The 15,961-nt window shown below is 43.1% G+C and overlaps 1 protein-coding gene across 1 annotated transcript in view; it reads left to right on the forward strand.

The window, feature by feature from the left end:
• Positions 1-921: 921 nt before the first annotated feature.
• Positions 922-15,961, forward strand: part of DMD (dystrophin) — a 1,040,101-nt gene continuing 1,025,061 nt past the window's right edge. Inside the window, exon 1 of the mRNA XM_033147196.1 lies at positions 922-1,151. Coding sequence (XP_033003087.1) covers positions 1,079-1,151 — 73 coding nt within the window. The 5' untranslated portion in view covers positions 922-1,078. The remainder of the gene's footprint in view (positions 1,152-15,961) is intronic.

A 15,961-nucleotide genomic window follows, 5' to 3' on the forward strand; every position in this document is an offset into this window, starting at 1 on the left:
TCTTCACATTAAAATAATATTTTGTTGCTGGAACATGTGGTTCCCCCCACCCTTCCTCAAGGACGTGACATCCGGTGTGAGCATCTCACTTTCCTCCGGTTGGACGTGTCGCAAATGTAACAGGACAGGAAAGATGCTGTCCTTCACCGGTCTGGATTCTCTAGGCAGGAATCGGGTTACACAGACGTTTGAGCCCTTCCTCCCTGAGTATGGAAAGGGAGGGGTGGAATCGTTTCCAAAGTCTAGATAAGTCAATAAAAGCCTCTCCAAATTCGAATGGCAAATGACTAAAGCCACTTTTACAGTACTTTCATAAAGCTGAAAAGCCCTAAGGCATCCTAACAATTCCTCCTACAGAAGGCGCAAAGGGGACTTAAATGCATTTGCTGTCGTGAACATTTAGTTCCATCAGGGCTGAATCCCAACTCTTGGGTGTGAATTCTGGTGAAGATTTTTGAGGAGTGACGGGGCTTCATAGAAAGAAAGCAGAATGGAGCGTCAGACGGATTCTACTTCTGTATATTTAAGCAAACGCTTTTAAGGAAGAGGGAGGGCTGCTGCTGTTGCCGTTGCTGCTAAATCATTCATGTTCCGCCTTTCTTCGCTGGGCAATTTGCTTTCTAATTGCTCCTGTTTGCATTGATCGGGCGCAGGGCGGAAGGGGACTCTCTGGGGTCTCCCAAGTTGGCTGCTGATTTATAGAGAGGCTCCATTCCTTCTCCTCCGCTTTCACCTTGCTTGGCCGGCTCTATTTTTAAGGCAAGCGCCGGCACCTGTTCCCTCGGATCCGAGGAGCGGAGGGTGACAGCTCCTCTCCTGCCAGCGCTCTCTGCCTTGTCTGCTTAGCGGGAGAGTTTCGCCTTTGCGCTCCACGCGACGCGCCTGGGGAAGTAGCCGTCGCCAGTCTCCTCCCACCGCCGCTTGGCCAGCAGCAAACAGAAGCCGCTCCTTTTAAAACTTTGGTGCGTGCGCGTGTGTTTTCTTGCTTGAGGGAAGTTCCAACATGCGGAGTCGGAGCTGAGCAAGTCCTGCCTTTGCGCGCCTGCCCGTTAGGATTTGCGGCTCGTTTGCCTTGGCTATGGCTGAATCAGGACACCCCGAGGAAGATTCTGCAGTAGACGAGTTCAATGATATTATCAAGAGTAGATCTGGTAGGATAACGTATTTGACCCTTAAGAAAATATTTTATATAAATATATATTGTTTGCTGTTTTAAAAATCCTCACTTTCCCATGGTTTGGGGACTAGTTTATTCACACAAAAGCTAAAGGCTGGCTCCAAAGTTACTGTTGTGGAAGTTTGCTGTCACAGCCAGATGTTCTTCCAAGTGAAGACTCTGCTGTTGTCTACTGTACCAGTGTTGTGTCTACAATAATTTGTGGCAAGCTGTATTCTCTTTATGCTCCAGTTCCGCCTCTGTGGTCAAAAGGCATTTGCACCGTTTTACACTGATTTCGTTTGAATTTACTTTATTTCATTTGGAGAGAGATAAATGGCAACACATGTGAGCAGGCACACTTTAGACAAGCTAAGAATGAATACATGTACTTTGGTTGGATTTCACTGGGGGGGGGGCAAGACTTGTGTACATCTCGAAGGCAACTGATGATATTGTGTTATAAGGAGATTGTGGGGAAATTGTTTAGCATTTTTATTTTGCCTGATTTATTTTTAGTGTTCTGTGAAGGCTTGCATGTGCCTTGGATTATTAACAGAATATTTAAAAGTTATTAAACCTTGAGCATGGAAAAGAAGACTTGTGCCACACACACCGCCCGTCCCATATATGCCACAGTAGCCTCCAGGTTTTCATTAGCTCAAAAAGTTTGTGGTACTCTTTGTGGTGCCGCTTGTGTAACAGGGAAAAAGTGTACTATTGCTGTAAATGGAAGCAGCTGCAATGCTTCTCTACTGGATAAAGTTTCAGTTTCCTAGGCTGCCTCCCTGACTTTATCCCTGGAAAGGAACCAATTCACAGGGAGTGCGAGTATTTATAGTTCATTCAGAATTCACATTTTTTAAAACAAGGGACAAAACACACTAGTACTGAGGTACTTAATTATGTCTGGAAAGTTATGCACTTGATAAATAGAACAGAAAGTAGATTAATGAGGCTGTCATGCCTCCTCTCTTAGGCATATGCCTGGATTTTATTGGGGGGAGCAGCTTCTCTCATTTCAAATCAAAAGGAATAAAGTCAACTAGCATGTAAGTATATTTAAGATCAGTGGAGCCAAGGAGATAAAAAGGAGCCTAAAGGTTGCCAGTTCCAAGCCTAATTTTAACACAATTCTGTATATGGATCAAAAAAGGCAGCACATACCTGGTGTTTCAATTAAGTCTGGTTACTCACTTATGCATGCAGTAGTAGCATGTCATAGACTGCCTCACCCATGTTGCATATAACACACTGGAGAACATTGTTGAAATGGTGCTGGCCTTATGGAATGCTGTGCAGATAGGGGTTTTGTGCAGTATAAGTGTCATTTTAGAATCAGGTCAGTGTGTGAAACATTTCCTGGAAGCCTTTTCTTCTTGTTAAATTATGGAGTTACCAAAACACATCTGGAATGGATTTCTGGTACCGTTAACTTCCCCACTAAAGAAAGGCTTCAGGTCCCCCTCTCCACCCTACATTACCCTACTGAATTCTGCTTTCCTGCTTATATGTCTGGTGTGTGTTCACAGTAAAAAATTAGAAGCTATCTTGAATGTAAACCATTTACAGTGAAACTATCAAACATCTTTCTTTTTCTGTAGATTCTATCAGTGATTCTGTCCCAATCTTGGGTTGTTTGCAGTCTACCTGGGAAACTGGGAATGCCACCCACCAGTGATGGCACCATTCCTTTTACTGATGTTTCATTGGGGTGAAACATCAAGAGCCCCTGATATTTCCAAAGGCTGCTGGTTTGCAGCTAAAACATCAGATTTGTTCTTTAAGTGGTAAACAAGTTAGAAACTGAAATCTTTCAATATCCCAAATAAATGAGCTCTGAGCCTTTCCATTACAGAATGCCAGGGCTGTGGGATGGTTGAGATATTATCATGGGTTAAGATCTCCCATCCCATCACTTTTTTTGCAAAGGCTTTTAAAGCTCCCAACAGGTTGAGAAAAGCCAACATTCATGAAACTGCAGTCCTGTGCAGGTTTAGGAGTAACTGAACACAATGAGAGTTGGGGGTATGTGCACATTACTGCTCATTCCACATCTAGCGTATTCCCCTTGCTAGTTTTTGAAGACACATACACCCAATGTTAGCCACAGTCTATATTGATCCATTCATTTTTAAAAGAACTAATGCTGCCTAGTGCTTCCCCCCCCTCAAACCAACATCTGCTACAAACAGAAAAACTAAGCTATTTCCCCTTCATACTTAAGTCAGTTGTGTACATTTAACATAGCCATCACACATGTGCAGGTGGCAGCTACATGAATTGGGGTTGGGGGGGGGTAGGGAGCTTGCATGGAAACCTAAAAGGTCATGTGTAGAGGGTGAAGAATCCCCATGTGTACAACACCATGCAAAATTTATGTGCACCATTTATGTATACAACACCATGCAAAATAAAGCTTGAAATGGCTAGTGGTGTGTGCATGCCCTTAATTACATAATAATCATGTATAAGATTGGGGTCTACATCATTTGTAAAAAAAAATGTATTGTGGCCACTGATAATCATGTGTAGAGCATCTGTAATGAATGGATATATTTTGAATGGGCAACAAATGGTTAATTAAGAATTTGTATGTTTTGGGCAAAAGCAGCAGAGAATCTGCTGCTACTGAGTCTCCAATATTGGAGGCTTTAAAAGTATGTGTCATGCTGTAAGTTTTAAACCTGGTAAGTCTTGCATTGTTGTTGGAGCGAGGTTCCAATAAAACTCTCAGCTTTTGCAAACTTTGCTGTTTTGTAATCTGAACTTCTTAAGTGTATTTCCTTTCTCTTCATCCCTGCTCAGAGTTCGCAACTATTTTTTTTTTTTATAAGAATTTATTGACATTTTTACTTATAACAACATACAACCTTAACCACACCTACATTTATACACATACTAAACAAATACAATTACACATCTAATACAAAAATTGCCATGATTTTTCTTCTTACTTAGACATTCTCAAAAAAAAAATTTCTTTTTCCAATCTTGACAGTTGACTTCCCCTGCCTTTTCACCTTCGAGTTTATATCCATAATCTACTTTTTAACCTCTTCATTTAAAAAATTAAACTTAATTATATATATAGAGTAAAACATTCGTCTTAATCTTCATCTTAATCTTAATCTTCTTAATCTATAAACTTAAACCACTTAAATTGACTTTATTTATACTACATCCTCATAAATCCTCACACATCATCCTCATCAAATCTATCTCTTCTATCCTTTAAATTGCTGCTAATAACATAGAAACTTGAAATATCTCCTTTCATGTTCAAACAAATAATAAAACAAACTATTGTTGACAGTGTTCACCCTCCGATTTCAAAATACCATAACAGATTGCTTTGGATTTTACTTAATACTTCACCCCACACCTCCTCTGTCCATTATTCTTTTCCTGATGGCATCAGCACTGAACTTCCATGCAGCTTCCCTCTCCAAATGTCCACAGATCCAGGCACAGTCCAAAACTCTCCTTGCCACGAGCTCCGAGGTGTCCATCTCTTCCTCTCTCAGCTTCTCCGGTTCTTTGTAACATTCCTTTTCTTCTTGTAAATACCTTAATTCTCTGTCCCTGGCCCCCGAGCTCACACCTCGGGGACTGGATATAGCAAATCTTGACATCGCCTTGGGGCTGCCACCCCCAAAGAGCGAATTTCTTCTCCGAAGTAGCTCACTCATTTCTTCCCATCTTTCCATCCATCCTCTCAGCTCTTTGGCAAGACTTTCTTCCAAAGTATCAAAAGTTTTATAAGCCTCTTCTGTGGGCATTTGGTTCCATTTCAGACCCCCACACAAGACTTTGACTTTTCTATAAAGTAATTCCACATTCAGGGCAGTGAGCCTTTGTTCATCTGTTAGTCCAGAGTTCAATACCAGTTCAAGGACGAAACCCAACATACTGGCAGAGGAGGAGGAAGTGGGTATCATATTTCTTCTCCTGTCTCTTTGTTCATCGCCATTTTCCTAAGCTGGAGCGCAAACACCGCAACTTTAAATGGAGATATTTTCCACTAGCTAGCTTCCCCAGAAAAAAGTTTGCCAATCTCATGTATCAATTTTAAATACTTTGTGACCAGTTCTGTGGCAGCAATCCCTCAAATTGGTTGATTTCTTAGGCTCGAAGGGAGGGAGGCAGGCTGCCCTTCTCCTTCCCCCCGGATCGTTCCAAAAACACGATTTCTGCCAAGATTATTTACTCACGACCACCGGGTTCCTTTAGCTCCATTCTTCACAGGTAGAACTTAGACGCTCACCGCGGGCTTTGCCGCCGCATTTACATCCCGGTTGGGGCATGTCCCCGTGAGCCCGGCTCCGTTGTCCCTTCACCCCCACTCCCCCTTTACAGGGGGGGCGAGGGAAGGGTTCGGAGCCTCCGCGGGCGCAGCCGGGGAGCCCAGGGTGCGGGACGCTCTTCCCGCACCCCAACCGAAGCCGCGCGCTGCGGTAGCGCGGCTCCTAACCCCCGGGATGGACAAGGCGCTTCGGACCCGAAGCAGCCTTCGACCACCCGGCGATGGCGTCGCCGCCGGAAGTCCAGAGTTCGCAACTAGGCTATCTCTTACTGTGAAGAGTGAAAGAGGTCCTAAATCATGGGAGAGGAGTGATGTCTTTTTAAAGTCTCAGAAACCAGAACTTTTGCTACCAGAAGCTGTGTCACTGCAGGTTGGAAAAGCTGGACAAAGAGAGTGCCATTGATTTCTTTTCCAGCATAGTTCTCTGATCAAGATTGTATTACCTTCTGAGGCAGCCTCTGAGAATATTTGATTTTTAAGGACTAATACATATTGCTGTGGCTACCAAGTGGAAAGGATTACAAAGAAATTCTGTGAAAAGTTGTAGTACTAAGCAGGGATTTTGGCCATTTGACAGAATGTTAGTTTACTACATCCTGGAAATGTTTTGATTGAAAGCACTTCATGGGGGAGAGGGATGTGGGTTTGAGTGTGAGAGAGCAGCAGATGGTTTGAAGGACCATTTTGAGGGATTTGTTTTGGAGAAAATGTACTGTTCAATGAGTGACTCATGTTCTCTGCTTTAACATTGCCTGTGGTTAGTTCCACCCTCTTTATTCCCACTTAATAGGAATGTGACACCAGACAGAAGCTGATGTGCGGGAATAGCAGCTGTGGGACAGCTTTATCTTCTGCACGTTTATTTGGAAGCAAATTTCATTGACTTCGCTGCAGAATGCTCTCCCAAAGTGTGTATAAGATTGCAACCAAACAGTTGGTTCACTTTTGTCTTTTGGATACTGAGGTAGTGCCTGTGTCACAGGGAACCCAGGGGTGGGGAACCTGTGACTCTCCAGATGTTGTTGGATTCCACTGATAGGAGTTTAGTCCCCAGCAGAGTGTCACACAGGTTCCCACTCCTGTGATAACCCATGGTTTATCTGGAAGAACCATGATAAATCACGGTTTATCAAGCCTCAGAGAGCGTTGAGTTCCTATTCACGACCCCAAGGATGAAATCATAATTCTGGTTCGATTAACAACAATTTTAAGCATTATGTCTGAACCCTAAACTGTGGTCAATCTTAATGGGGTTTTTTAAAATAAAAAAAGCAATAATAACCCAACTTCACAGCCCATCTTATTGTTTATCCCTGTCTCCAGTAACACTACTGCCAATACAGATCCTTGGGTACTTCACTGCTTTTCTCCCGACAGTGTGAGAATCTGCCCTAGGCTTTCCCATTCTCAAACCAATTACTAATCCAAGGATCTGTCCTCTTATGCCTTGGAAGCTACTCAGGAACCCTTTTTGGAAACCTAAGTACGTCTACAAAGTCCCTCTTATCTCATGCTTTTTTGCTCTCAGAAAAGAATTCTAAGAGTTCTCCACTGTATGCCATTCAGACTTCATGACTGCCAATTAGTCCTAAAAACACCATCTTTTGCGTGTCGAGACCCCAAAGCCGCCCTCCTGGGATTGAAATAAAAACACCAGGACACAGAATATAAGGTTAATGTGATTGGGTAAAAATTTGGCCACAACTTTATTCGTTACAGCATGTGAGCGGTATTGGCTTAGGCATTGAGTGGACCTGACTATATCTGACTCCTGCCCGCAGAGCAGGAAGTCCAGTAAGGGTAAGCCACTGATAAGGGGAGCCCCGTCGATTCAGACCAACTCGAGTTCCCCTTGGGTTCCAATGGGGTCGTGGCATGGCCCTAGCCCCGCCCCGGGCTTCGGACAAGATCCCACACCCCCGGATTCCTTTAACGGACTACCCTTAAGCTTGGAGGGGCAGGCGATGGCCCGGCCTCCCCTCCCCCAACATTAGGTCACTCAATGCCTAACCGCCACCTTACAAAGTTGTGACGATTGCTAAGTGGTAGGCGAAAACCAAATGGCCCAGCCAATCTGCCAAGTGGAAAAATTCCTACCAGGCCCCCGACAAGGGCAGGCGACCAACCGAAGTCCAAAGCAAGGCCATAGGGTGAAACCTGCCTACAGGGAAGGGAGGGAGGGTGGGAGATCCGAGGAAGCGAGCCGAAAGGAGGTCTCTCGGCTCGCGCCTCTCCTTTTGAAAGGGAACCCCCGGCCACGCCCCGAGCCGGCTGATTGGCCGGTTGCCTGCTGACGCGGCCGGGGACTCCTCCGAGCAGCGAGGGACGAAGTCCCCCGCCCACAGGAAGTGTGGAGAGCGGCTCTGCGGTCCACCGCAACTCCTCCCCACGAGGAGGTGGAGCGGATTTGTCACCTTTATTTGATTCCATTCTTCTTATGTGTTCCCTGAAAAAATGCAATTCAGGTGTAAGGATCTCTCCAAAGGTCTCATTCAGCTTAGTTTTCTTTAATTTCCCTATCCTTTTACAGCTTTGTCTTATGGTCTGTGCATTTTCAGTACTAAGCAAGTTGCTTGACATGAGTGGGACTTACTTCTGAGTATTTATGCATGGCCTTGTACTGTTGATTTTTTTTTTTTTTAAGAAACATGTTTGAATGATTTTTCCATGGAGGATGTATTTAGTAAAGTGAGGATCTATGATACGCATTTTTCCAGCATTTCCTCATTTTCTAGCTGCCCCTATTCTGCAGTTCCTGGGCTGCTGTTGGCTATCCTGAATTGTACTCTGGATTGTTGAGTCTTGGGGTCACTACAGGTGACAGTAAATAGGTGGTTTAATATTACAATAAGTAGTGTAATACACAGAAACCCCTTGTGATACATATTTGCAAGGAATTTCATAGGAAACAATGTAAATATAAGCCCTTTCGAGACAGCCTTTGCTGGCTGGAGCTAATAGGAGTTGTTGTTTTTTAATAAAAACAACTTGTATACTTCCTTTCATTGCCTCGTTGTGATAGTTGGTGTACCAGTAATAATAAACAGGTTGTATATGTTGTGATAACACTGGTGTATCTTGGTTGACTTTTATATGACTTTATTTCTCTGGGGTTTTTCCCCTGAAAGCCTTTCTCCACACTAGGGTAGATGTCAGTGGAATGACTGTTGTACTTCTGTAACTGTAGTCTAATAAAAAGAACCCAAAAGCACATAAAATGTTTCTTCACACTTTTCCTTTGGGTATTGGTACAGAGCATAGCCATAATGTGAATATTTATTTTGAAATCAAAAGAGTCTGGAAAGCAGCTTTAGATATTATGTTGCATCTGGAATAACTCAGCTGGAGGTCTTGCTGACGGGCCAAGAATAGGCATTTAAAAGTTGTCTAAACAGAACTTGGCCGGCTTCATTTGCATCACAACCCCCCCCCCCCTTACCATTAATACAATTGCTGCTACCCCTGCCCCCCGATACTAACTACTGTTGTGTTGGAAGTAAGTTGTGTTATGGTTTTTTGAGATTTAATGTCAGTTACCAGTTGCATTGCAGCCATGGTCTGCATGGACAAAAGTCTGGTTTGATGATTCAATTCTTGCAAAACCCATAGGTTAGCAACTGGGGATAAGTGTCTCTGGACCACACACTCCCCTTCCTCATCTTCTCCCTTTCTCAGTGCTTACATCCTGCTTTAATTAAACCATAGGTAAAAGTAAAGGGACCCCTGACCGTTAGGTCCAGTCATAGACGACTCTGGGGTTGCGGTGCTCATCTCGCTTTATTGGCTGAGGGAGCCAGCGTACAGCTTCCGGGTCATGTGGCCAGCATGACTAAGCCGCTTCTGGCCAACCAGAGCAGTGCACGGAAACGCCATTTTAATTAAACCATAAGGTAAAGGTAAAGGGACCATTGACCATCAGGTCCAGTTGTGTCCGACTCTGGGGTTGCAGTGTTCACCTCACTCTATAGGCCGAGGGAGCTGGCGTTTGTCCGCAGACAGCTTCCAGGTCATGTGGCCAGCATGACAAAGCCACTTCTGGTGAACCAGAGCAGCGCACAGAAACGCTGTTTACCTTCCCGCTGGAGCGGTCCCTGTTTATCTACTTGCACTTTGACGTGCTTTCGAACTGCTAGGTGGGCAGGAGCTGGGACTGAGCAACAGGAGCTCACCCCGTGGCAGGGATTTGAACCGCCGACCTTCTGATCAGCAAGCCCTAGACTCTGTGGTTTAACCCACAGCTCCACCTGGGTCCATAGTTAGCCATTAATTCAGAAACAAGGAATTGTAGTTTAATCTCAGTTTACTTCCCCAACTGCTCTGAAGGTCTACCTGAGGATCATCTTGCCTTAAGGGTGGGGAGAGAGATCTAACTTTCCAAAAGCTTCCCCTTCTCCTTGTAGTGACATACTTATTAAACAATGTGACATACTTATTAAACAATGATGTAAGCACTGTGAGAGGAATGAGGGGAGGGATGAGAAGAAAGTGGGTGGATGAAGAGTAAGCAAACACTCCTATTGGTTGTTCCCAGTTGTTAAACTTTAGGCTAAGGAATCCCATGTTGTAGCGCACTCTTCTGATGTAACATGCTGGTGTTTAAATGCTGTTAGAATTCAACCCCACCCCCATACTGAAAATACTTTCACGTCCCATTTTAGGTAACCATCCCTTTGCTTACATACAGTGGCTCTTGGGTTGCATCCTTAATCAGTGAGATAAGATATGGGGTGCAGAGGAGCACACATACTTAGATTTCAGTTGCCCTTGAATGTAGAGTCAGCACATAAAACAGTTCAGTTATTCTCCAGAGTTCTGAAGCCTCTAATATGTATGTGTTTGTTTTCTTTCAGCTTGTGAATGCTCAAAGCTATGACTAGGAAATTCCCATTTGTGCACAGAAAGATGCACTTTTAAATCTTTACTGGCATAGTTTTGTTATATGATCTTTAACTTGAGCTACTTGCTATGTTGGAAGTAATGGGATTCTAAAATCTTCTTTCTTTTTTCACTACTAAAATGCATTTTTCATCAGTCCTTACTAGGCTAATGTGTGGGCATTAGGTTGAATTCACTTGTCACTGTCCCAAACTACCCAGCCTAGTTGCCTGTCTATATTACAGTAAATTTCTTATATTTGGCCCCATCTGCACTAAACACTTAAAGCACTATTACACCAATTTAAACAGTCACGGTTACAATTCCTGGAGTTCCCTGGGAAGTTGATTGATTGTTAAATCATTCCAGGGATCAGAGGTCTGTGAGGGGGATCACAGAATGGAAGTGCCCACCTGCACTAAAGCAGTATTATTCCATATTAAACCGTTGTGGCTTCCTCACAGGAATCCGCCAAACAGTAGTTTTTTATAGGTGCTGAGCCCCGTAGTCTGCTACAGTCGTTGCATTCAGTCAAGCAGAGTACTGTCCTGGTTTTGCAAATTTTAGTGGGCACTAGACTTTAACACTGTTTACAGATTAGTGGGCTTTGGGAAGTGAGCACAGAAGAAAGTCCAAATATGCTATAGCTTTTTTTTTGGCAGCTATAGATCTCTTGCATTTATCTCAGCTTGCAGAGAAAATTGAGGTCCTAAATCATAATACACCACTGGTTACATCAACTTCTTTGGGGGGTCAGTTATCACATGTTGAATTTGGATACTTGTGCCTATGCTAAGTGGATATAATTTTGGCTGTTGCATTGATTATCTTTACAACCTTATATTGCTGTAAGTATCAAAAACATATTGGAGGTTAACTGAAAGAGACCAGTTGAAATGTATCTTAGCATGCCACAAAGCCTCCAAGGTAACCTCAGAGCAGTTCACAGTTTAATGGTAAGAATCTGTTTGCAAATAGCTGTTACTAATCTCAGACAAAAGGCAGTTGTCAAAAACAGGTGCCAGATGATGGCATATAAACCACTAATGGTCAAAAATATGAATCATGCAATGTTTCATGTATCACTGGCTTGGCATCTAATTTTTTTTAGCTAGTTATCTTGACTTATTCTTGGTGAGTCTCCATGCAGTTGGCAGACCAACCTAGGCATGGCAAAGATCTGTAATAAGACCCATGAGTAAAAGGCATTCAGACAAGTCGGTACAGTATGTACACCATTCTATCTTGTTGTCCAAGAACATTTAAGCCAATATATTCAAAGCATTTGTGGCCCACTTTGAAAAGGTATTTTAATTTATATTTCTCTGAAAGCTCCACCGCCTACACTGTACTCCCAAAGGAATGCTACTCCATCTGAAATCTGGATCACCTTCAAAAAGTACTTCCATGAAAAGGAGAAGGGAGTGGCTTTGGCACTGATGAATCAAGATTAGAATTCCATGAGGAAAACGTATTCAGAGGTGAAGACTGTTTCCTGAAATTTGGGTGGGTATGCACTTCTTTCCTGAAAGTGCACAAGCCAAGTTTCAGAACCTAATGGATAAGCTGAGAATCAGAGGAGATTGGAATGAGGGCTTGTCTTGTCACTTTTTATAGGAAGAAGTTCCACAGCATGACAAGGCTATATTACTCCCTTAAATATTCTTTAAATGGAAGCTGAGCACCAGAAAGGCGAGACCACAAATAGAACTACTTCTTTTCCCTTGTAGAGGCTCTGGACCTTTTGACAGGGAAGTTGTGTAAGAGTTAATTATTCTCAGCACACAGCTATCATTTTAGGTAATCTTCAGCTGTTGAATTCCTCTAATGTAGACTTTTAACCACAAAGACTATTAAAGGATTCATTCTAGCAATGGCAAGGGACTTCAGTGACCAGATTGTTATTCTTGTTTTGCTGTAATCACCATGCAGCTAATAAAAGGTTAAATGTAGATTCTGGTAGACCTTGACACGGACTAAACACACACACTCACCCCATACATGCACATAGGGCTGAAAGGCAGGAGGAGATAGGGAATCTCATCCCTTATATAAAGATCAGGGGAATGTATATTCAGACACCTGTTTGAAAATTTAGCTCTCTGTTTTGCAGAAGTTCCAAAAGACTGTATCCTTGTGCATTGATTTTGACTCTTACCTAGAAATCTTTGGAGGACGTGGTCCCATAGTGGACAGACTGAACTGGAAGCACCAGCGACAACAGACACTTGTGAATAAACTCCCAACTCCCATATGAACTGACCCAGACCCTGTGATCATCATCTGAGTCCCTTCTTCGTGTGCCCCCTCCACAAGAATTCCAGAGGGTGGCAACACAAGAACCGAGCTTTCCTGCTGTGGCCTCCTGTTATTTATGTATTTATTTGATAAGTTTGCATACCACCCTTCATCCAAAGATAACAGCACCTTTCACAACATAAAAATACAAAACGAGAACACAAAATACATAATAAAACAAAAACAAAACAATAACACCACCCCAAAAAAGACATTTGTGGAATGCTCTCCCCAGGGATGTTCACCTGGTGCCTTCTTTGCATATTTTTAGGCGCCAGGTGAAAATATTTCTCTTTAACCAGGCCTTTGGCTGATTTAACATTCTATGGCAGGCATAGGCAAGCTCCGGCCCTCAAGATGTTTGGGACTACAATTCCCATCATCCCTGACCACTGGTCCTGTTAGCTATGGATGATGGGAATTGTAGTCCCAAACATCTTGAGGGCCAGAGTTTGCCTGTGCCTGTTCTATGGCCTCCTAAATGTCTTTGTGGAAGGGTTTTTTTGGTTTTATTTTTTATGTATTTTGTGTTCTTATTTTGTATTTCTATGTTGTGAACTCCCCTGTGATCTTCAAATGAATAGTGGTATACAAATTTAATAAATAATAATAATAATAATCTCCCTTACCCAGAATTGGGAGCTGTAAACGAGACCTTTTTTGTTAGCTAGCACTAAAGGTGCAGAGGATTTGATGGGGTCTGCCCTCACATCACTACATTATGAAAATAGGTGTGTCTTGGGAATCTGTATAAAACATGGCAAAACAAAACTCTTTTTCCCCATGAAGGAGTTTATATCTGTGTTCTTTCTTTTGAAGGCAGGACAGATCAACTAAAATAGCTTTGAGGTAAACTTGCTATTAAGAGACCAGGTAGCCTGCTGTTGAACAATCTGCATTTCCATGACCTGTCATTTTCTGTATGATGTTTCCTTGACAACATATATTGAGTGCTAAATGTTAACTGCTCTTCATACATAAATCAAATGAGAGGTTATAGTACATGTTGCTAAATAAAACTTGGAATGTAATCTGACAGTGGTCAGAAGCTGCCTTTTTCTACTGAATAGCCTGCAGACTATTTGCCGAGTTCTCAGTGGCTTAAAAACTTTCATTGCACAAAATCTTGTGTCAACTCTCTAGAGATCACAAACATAAAAACAAAGCAAAATGTCAACAGTTGGAAGTAACTGGAAGGTTTTACTCCAGTCTCGTATTATTGAGCAGCACCTCTTTATATGCATACCAGCACCTCTGTCCAAAGTCGCAATGAGAGCAAGAGAGAGTGCAAGTGTGGAGTTCAAAGAGTAAACTGAACTGAAATAATTCATTTTACCTGCATTGCTCCCCTCCCCTCCTAAAATGCTTAACAAGAAAACAAATATAATATACCCCATAGTCAACTGGAAGAGCTATAGAAACATGTGCTATTCTACCTATTGACACTCTCCACTCTGGTGCAAGTAAGGCTTCTGTAAGAGTTGGGATAGAAAGAACAAGGAGTGGAGGGATCAGGCCAACTGTTGAACAGGAGTGGAAGAGTCCAAGCTGGAAGGGTAATCATGATCGAGGTTGCTTGCATTAACACAAGAAGAAGACAATAGCCCATCTAGTCTGTTCTCACAGTGCCAACCAGATGCCTATGGGAAACTCGCAAGTAGGATTCAAGCACAAGAACACTCTCCCTTCCTGTGGTTTCCAGCAACTCGTATTCACTCGCGTTATTACTTTGAATTGTGGAGGCAGAGCATGGCCATCATAGTTAGTAGCCTTCAGTAGCCCTTTTCCACTGCTGAATTCCTCAAACATTTGTTGTTAGATGTCTTTTAGAAGACATCCGAAGGCAACCCTGTTTAGGGAGGCTTTTAATGTTTAATAGATTATTGCATTTTAATGTTCTGTTGGAAGCCACCCAGAGTGACTGGGGAAACCCAGTCAGATGGGCGGGGTATAAATAATAAATTATTATTTGTCGAAACTGTCCTCGGCAGGACGGGAGGTCTCCTCAGTAGTGAGACCTCCTCAAGTGGGAAGAGCGGCACCTCCTTCAGTGGGGAGGGGCGGGCTGGAAACAGCCAGGCGAGACAAGGGCTTGGAGATGCTGCTGAGAGCCCCAGGACACACCTTATGAGTTTCGCTCTGAGGGGAGCACGCCACTTCCATCGCCCCAGTTGCATAGAAGGGTCAAAGGGAGACAGGGGTGGTGGCACTTTGGGGTGCCGAAATTCTTATGTTGGGGTCGCAGCCAGAAACCGGCACTCCCGGATTCTGCGAGTGACTAGGACGGTCATGTTTTCATGTTCTCTGCACTGTAAATAGTCTGCACCAATAAACTGTTAAGACAGTTGAGACTCATGCCTGATTACTCATGAGCAACCCTAATGTAGACCTGACATCATCATCATCATCATCATGACAACAGTTCCTAGCTTTGTTCCATCAAACAAGGAACAATGCAATTGTCACAAAGTGTCCTAAGAAAAAAAAGTTGCCTTCCTAAATTGACTTTTTTGGGGGGGCAGGAGGAGCTATATAGCCTTGACCTATAACAACCAGTTTAGGAAATGTGTGAATGTTGGGAGTAAATATTTTTTAATTATATTATTATTCTCACCTGCCACTCAGGAATCATAGAATATTAGAGTTGGAAGGGACCCAAGGGTCATCTAGTCCAATCCCCTGCAATGCAGGAATCTCAACTAAAGCATCCATGACAGATGGCCATCCAACCTCCATTTAAAAACTTCCAAGGAAGAAGAGTCCACCACGTCTCACTGGAGTCTGTTCCACTGCCAAAGAGCTCTTACTGTCAGAAAGTTTTCCCAGATGTTTAGTTGGAATCTCCTTTCTTGCAAACTTGGATGCAGTTTATTAGGCCATGGAGATTTGAATTCATTCAAAGTAGCTAGGTGTTCTCTTAAAAAAAAAAAAAAACCAAACCCAACTTTCAATCTGCTACCCTTCATAGGCCCCAGGGTGACCATTTGTCACACTGTATTTGAAGGACTGCCTAGTCCATTCCCTGCTTAAAGATAAAGATGGGAGAGCAGGGGCACTGAAGTTGCCCACCAGCAATTAGCATTGGGACAAGTCACCTGGAGGTTCCTCACTATAGTGATATATACCGTAATTCTATTCAGTAATGGCAATTGATTATTTCTCTATTTTGGGGGCAATGCACCCCCCTTCTATTGGCCCCACAGAAGCATGGTAGGCTCCTCGTTGTGGGTTTCAAATAGGCCTGAAGACCTTTAGATCCAAGTATGTCTAAAGACCTGGTTGCTTACAGCTGGTTTCAATTGAATAGCAGTGTTAGTCTTTGGTTT

Source organism: Lacerta agilis, chromosome 4 (assembly GCF_009819535.1).
Source record: "Lacerta agilis isolate rLacAgi1 chromosome 4, rLacAgi1.pri, whole genome shotgun sequence".
Classification (NCBI taxonomy): Eukaryota; Metazoa; Chordata; class Lepidosauria; order Squamata; family Lacertidae; genus Lacerta; species Lacerta agilis.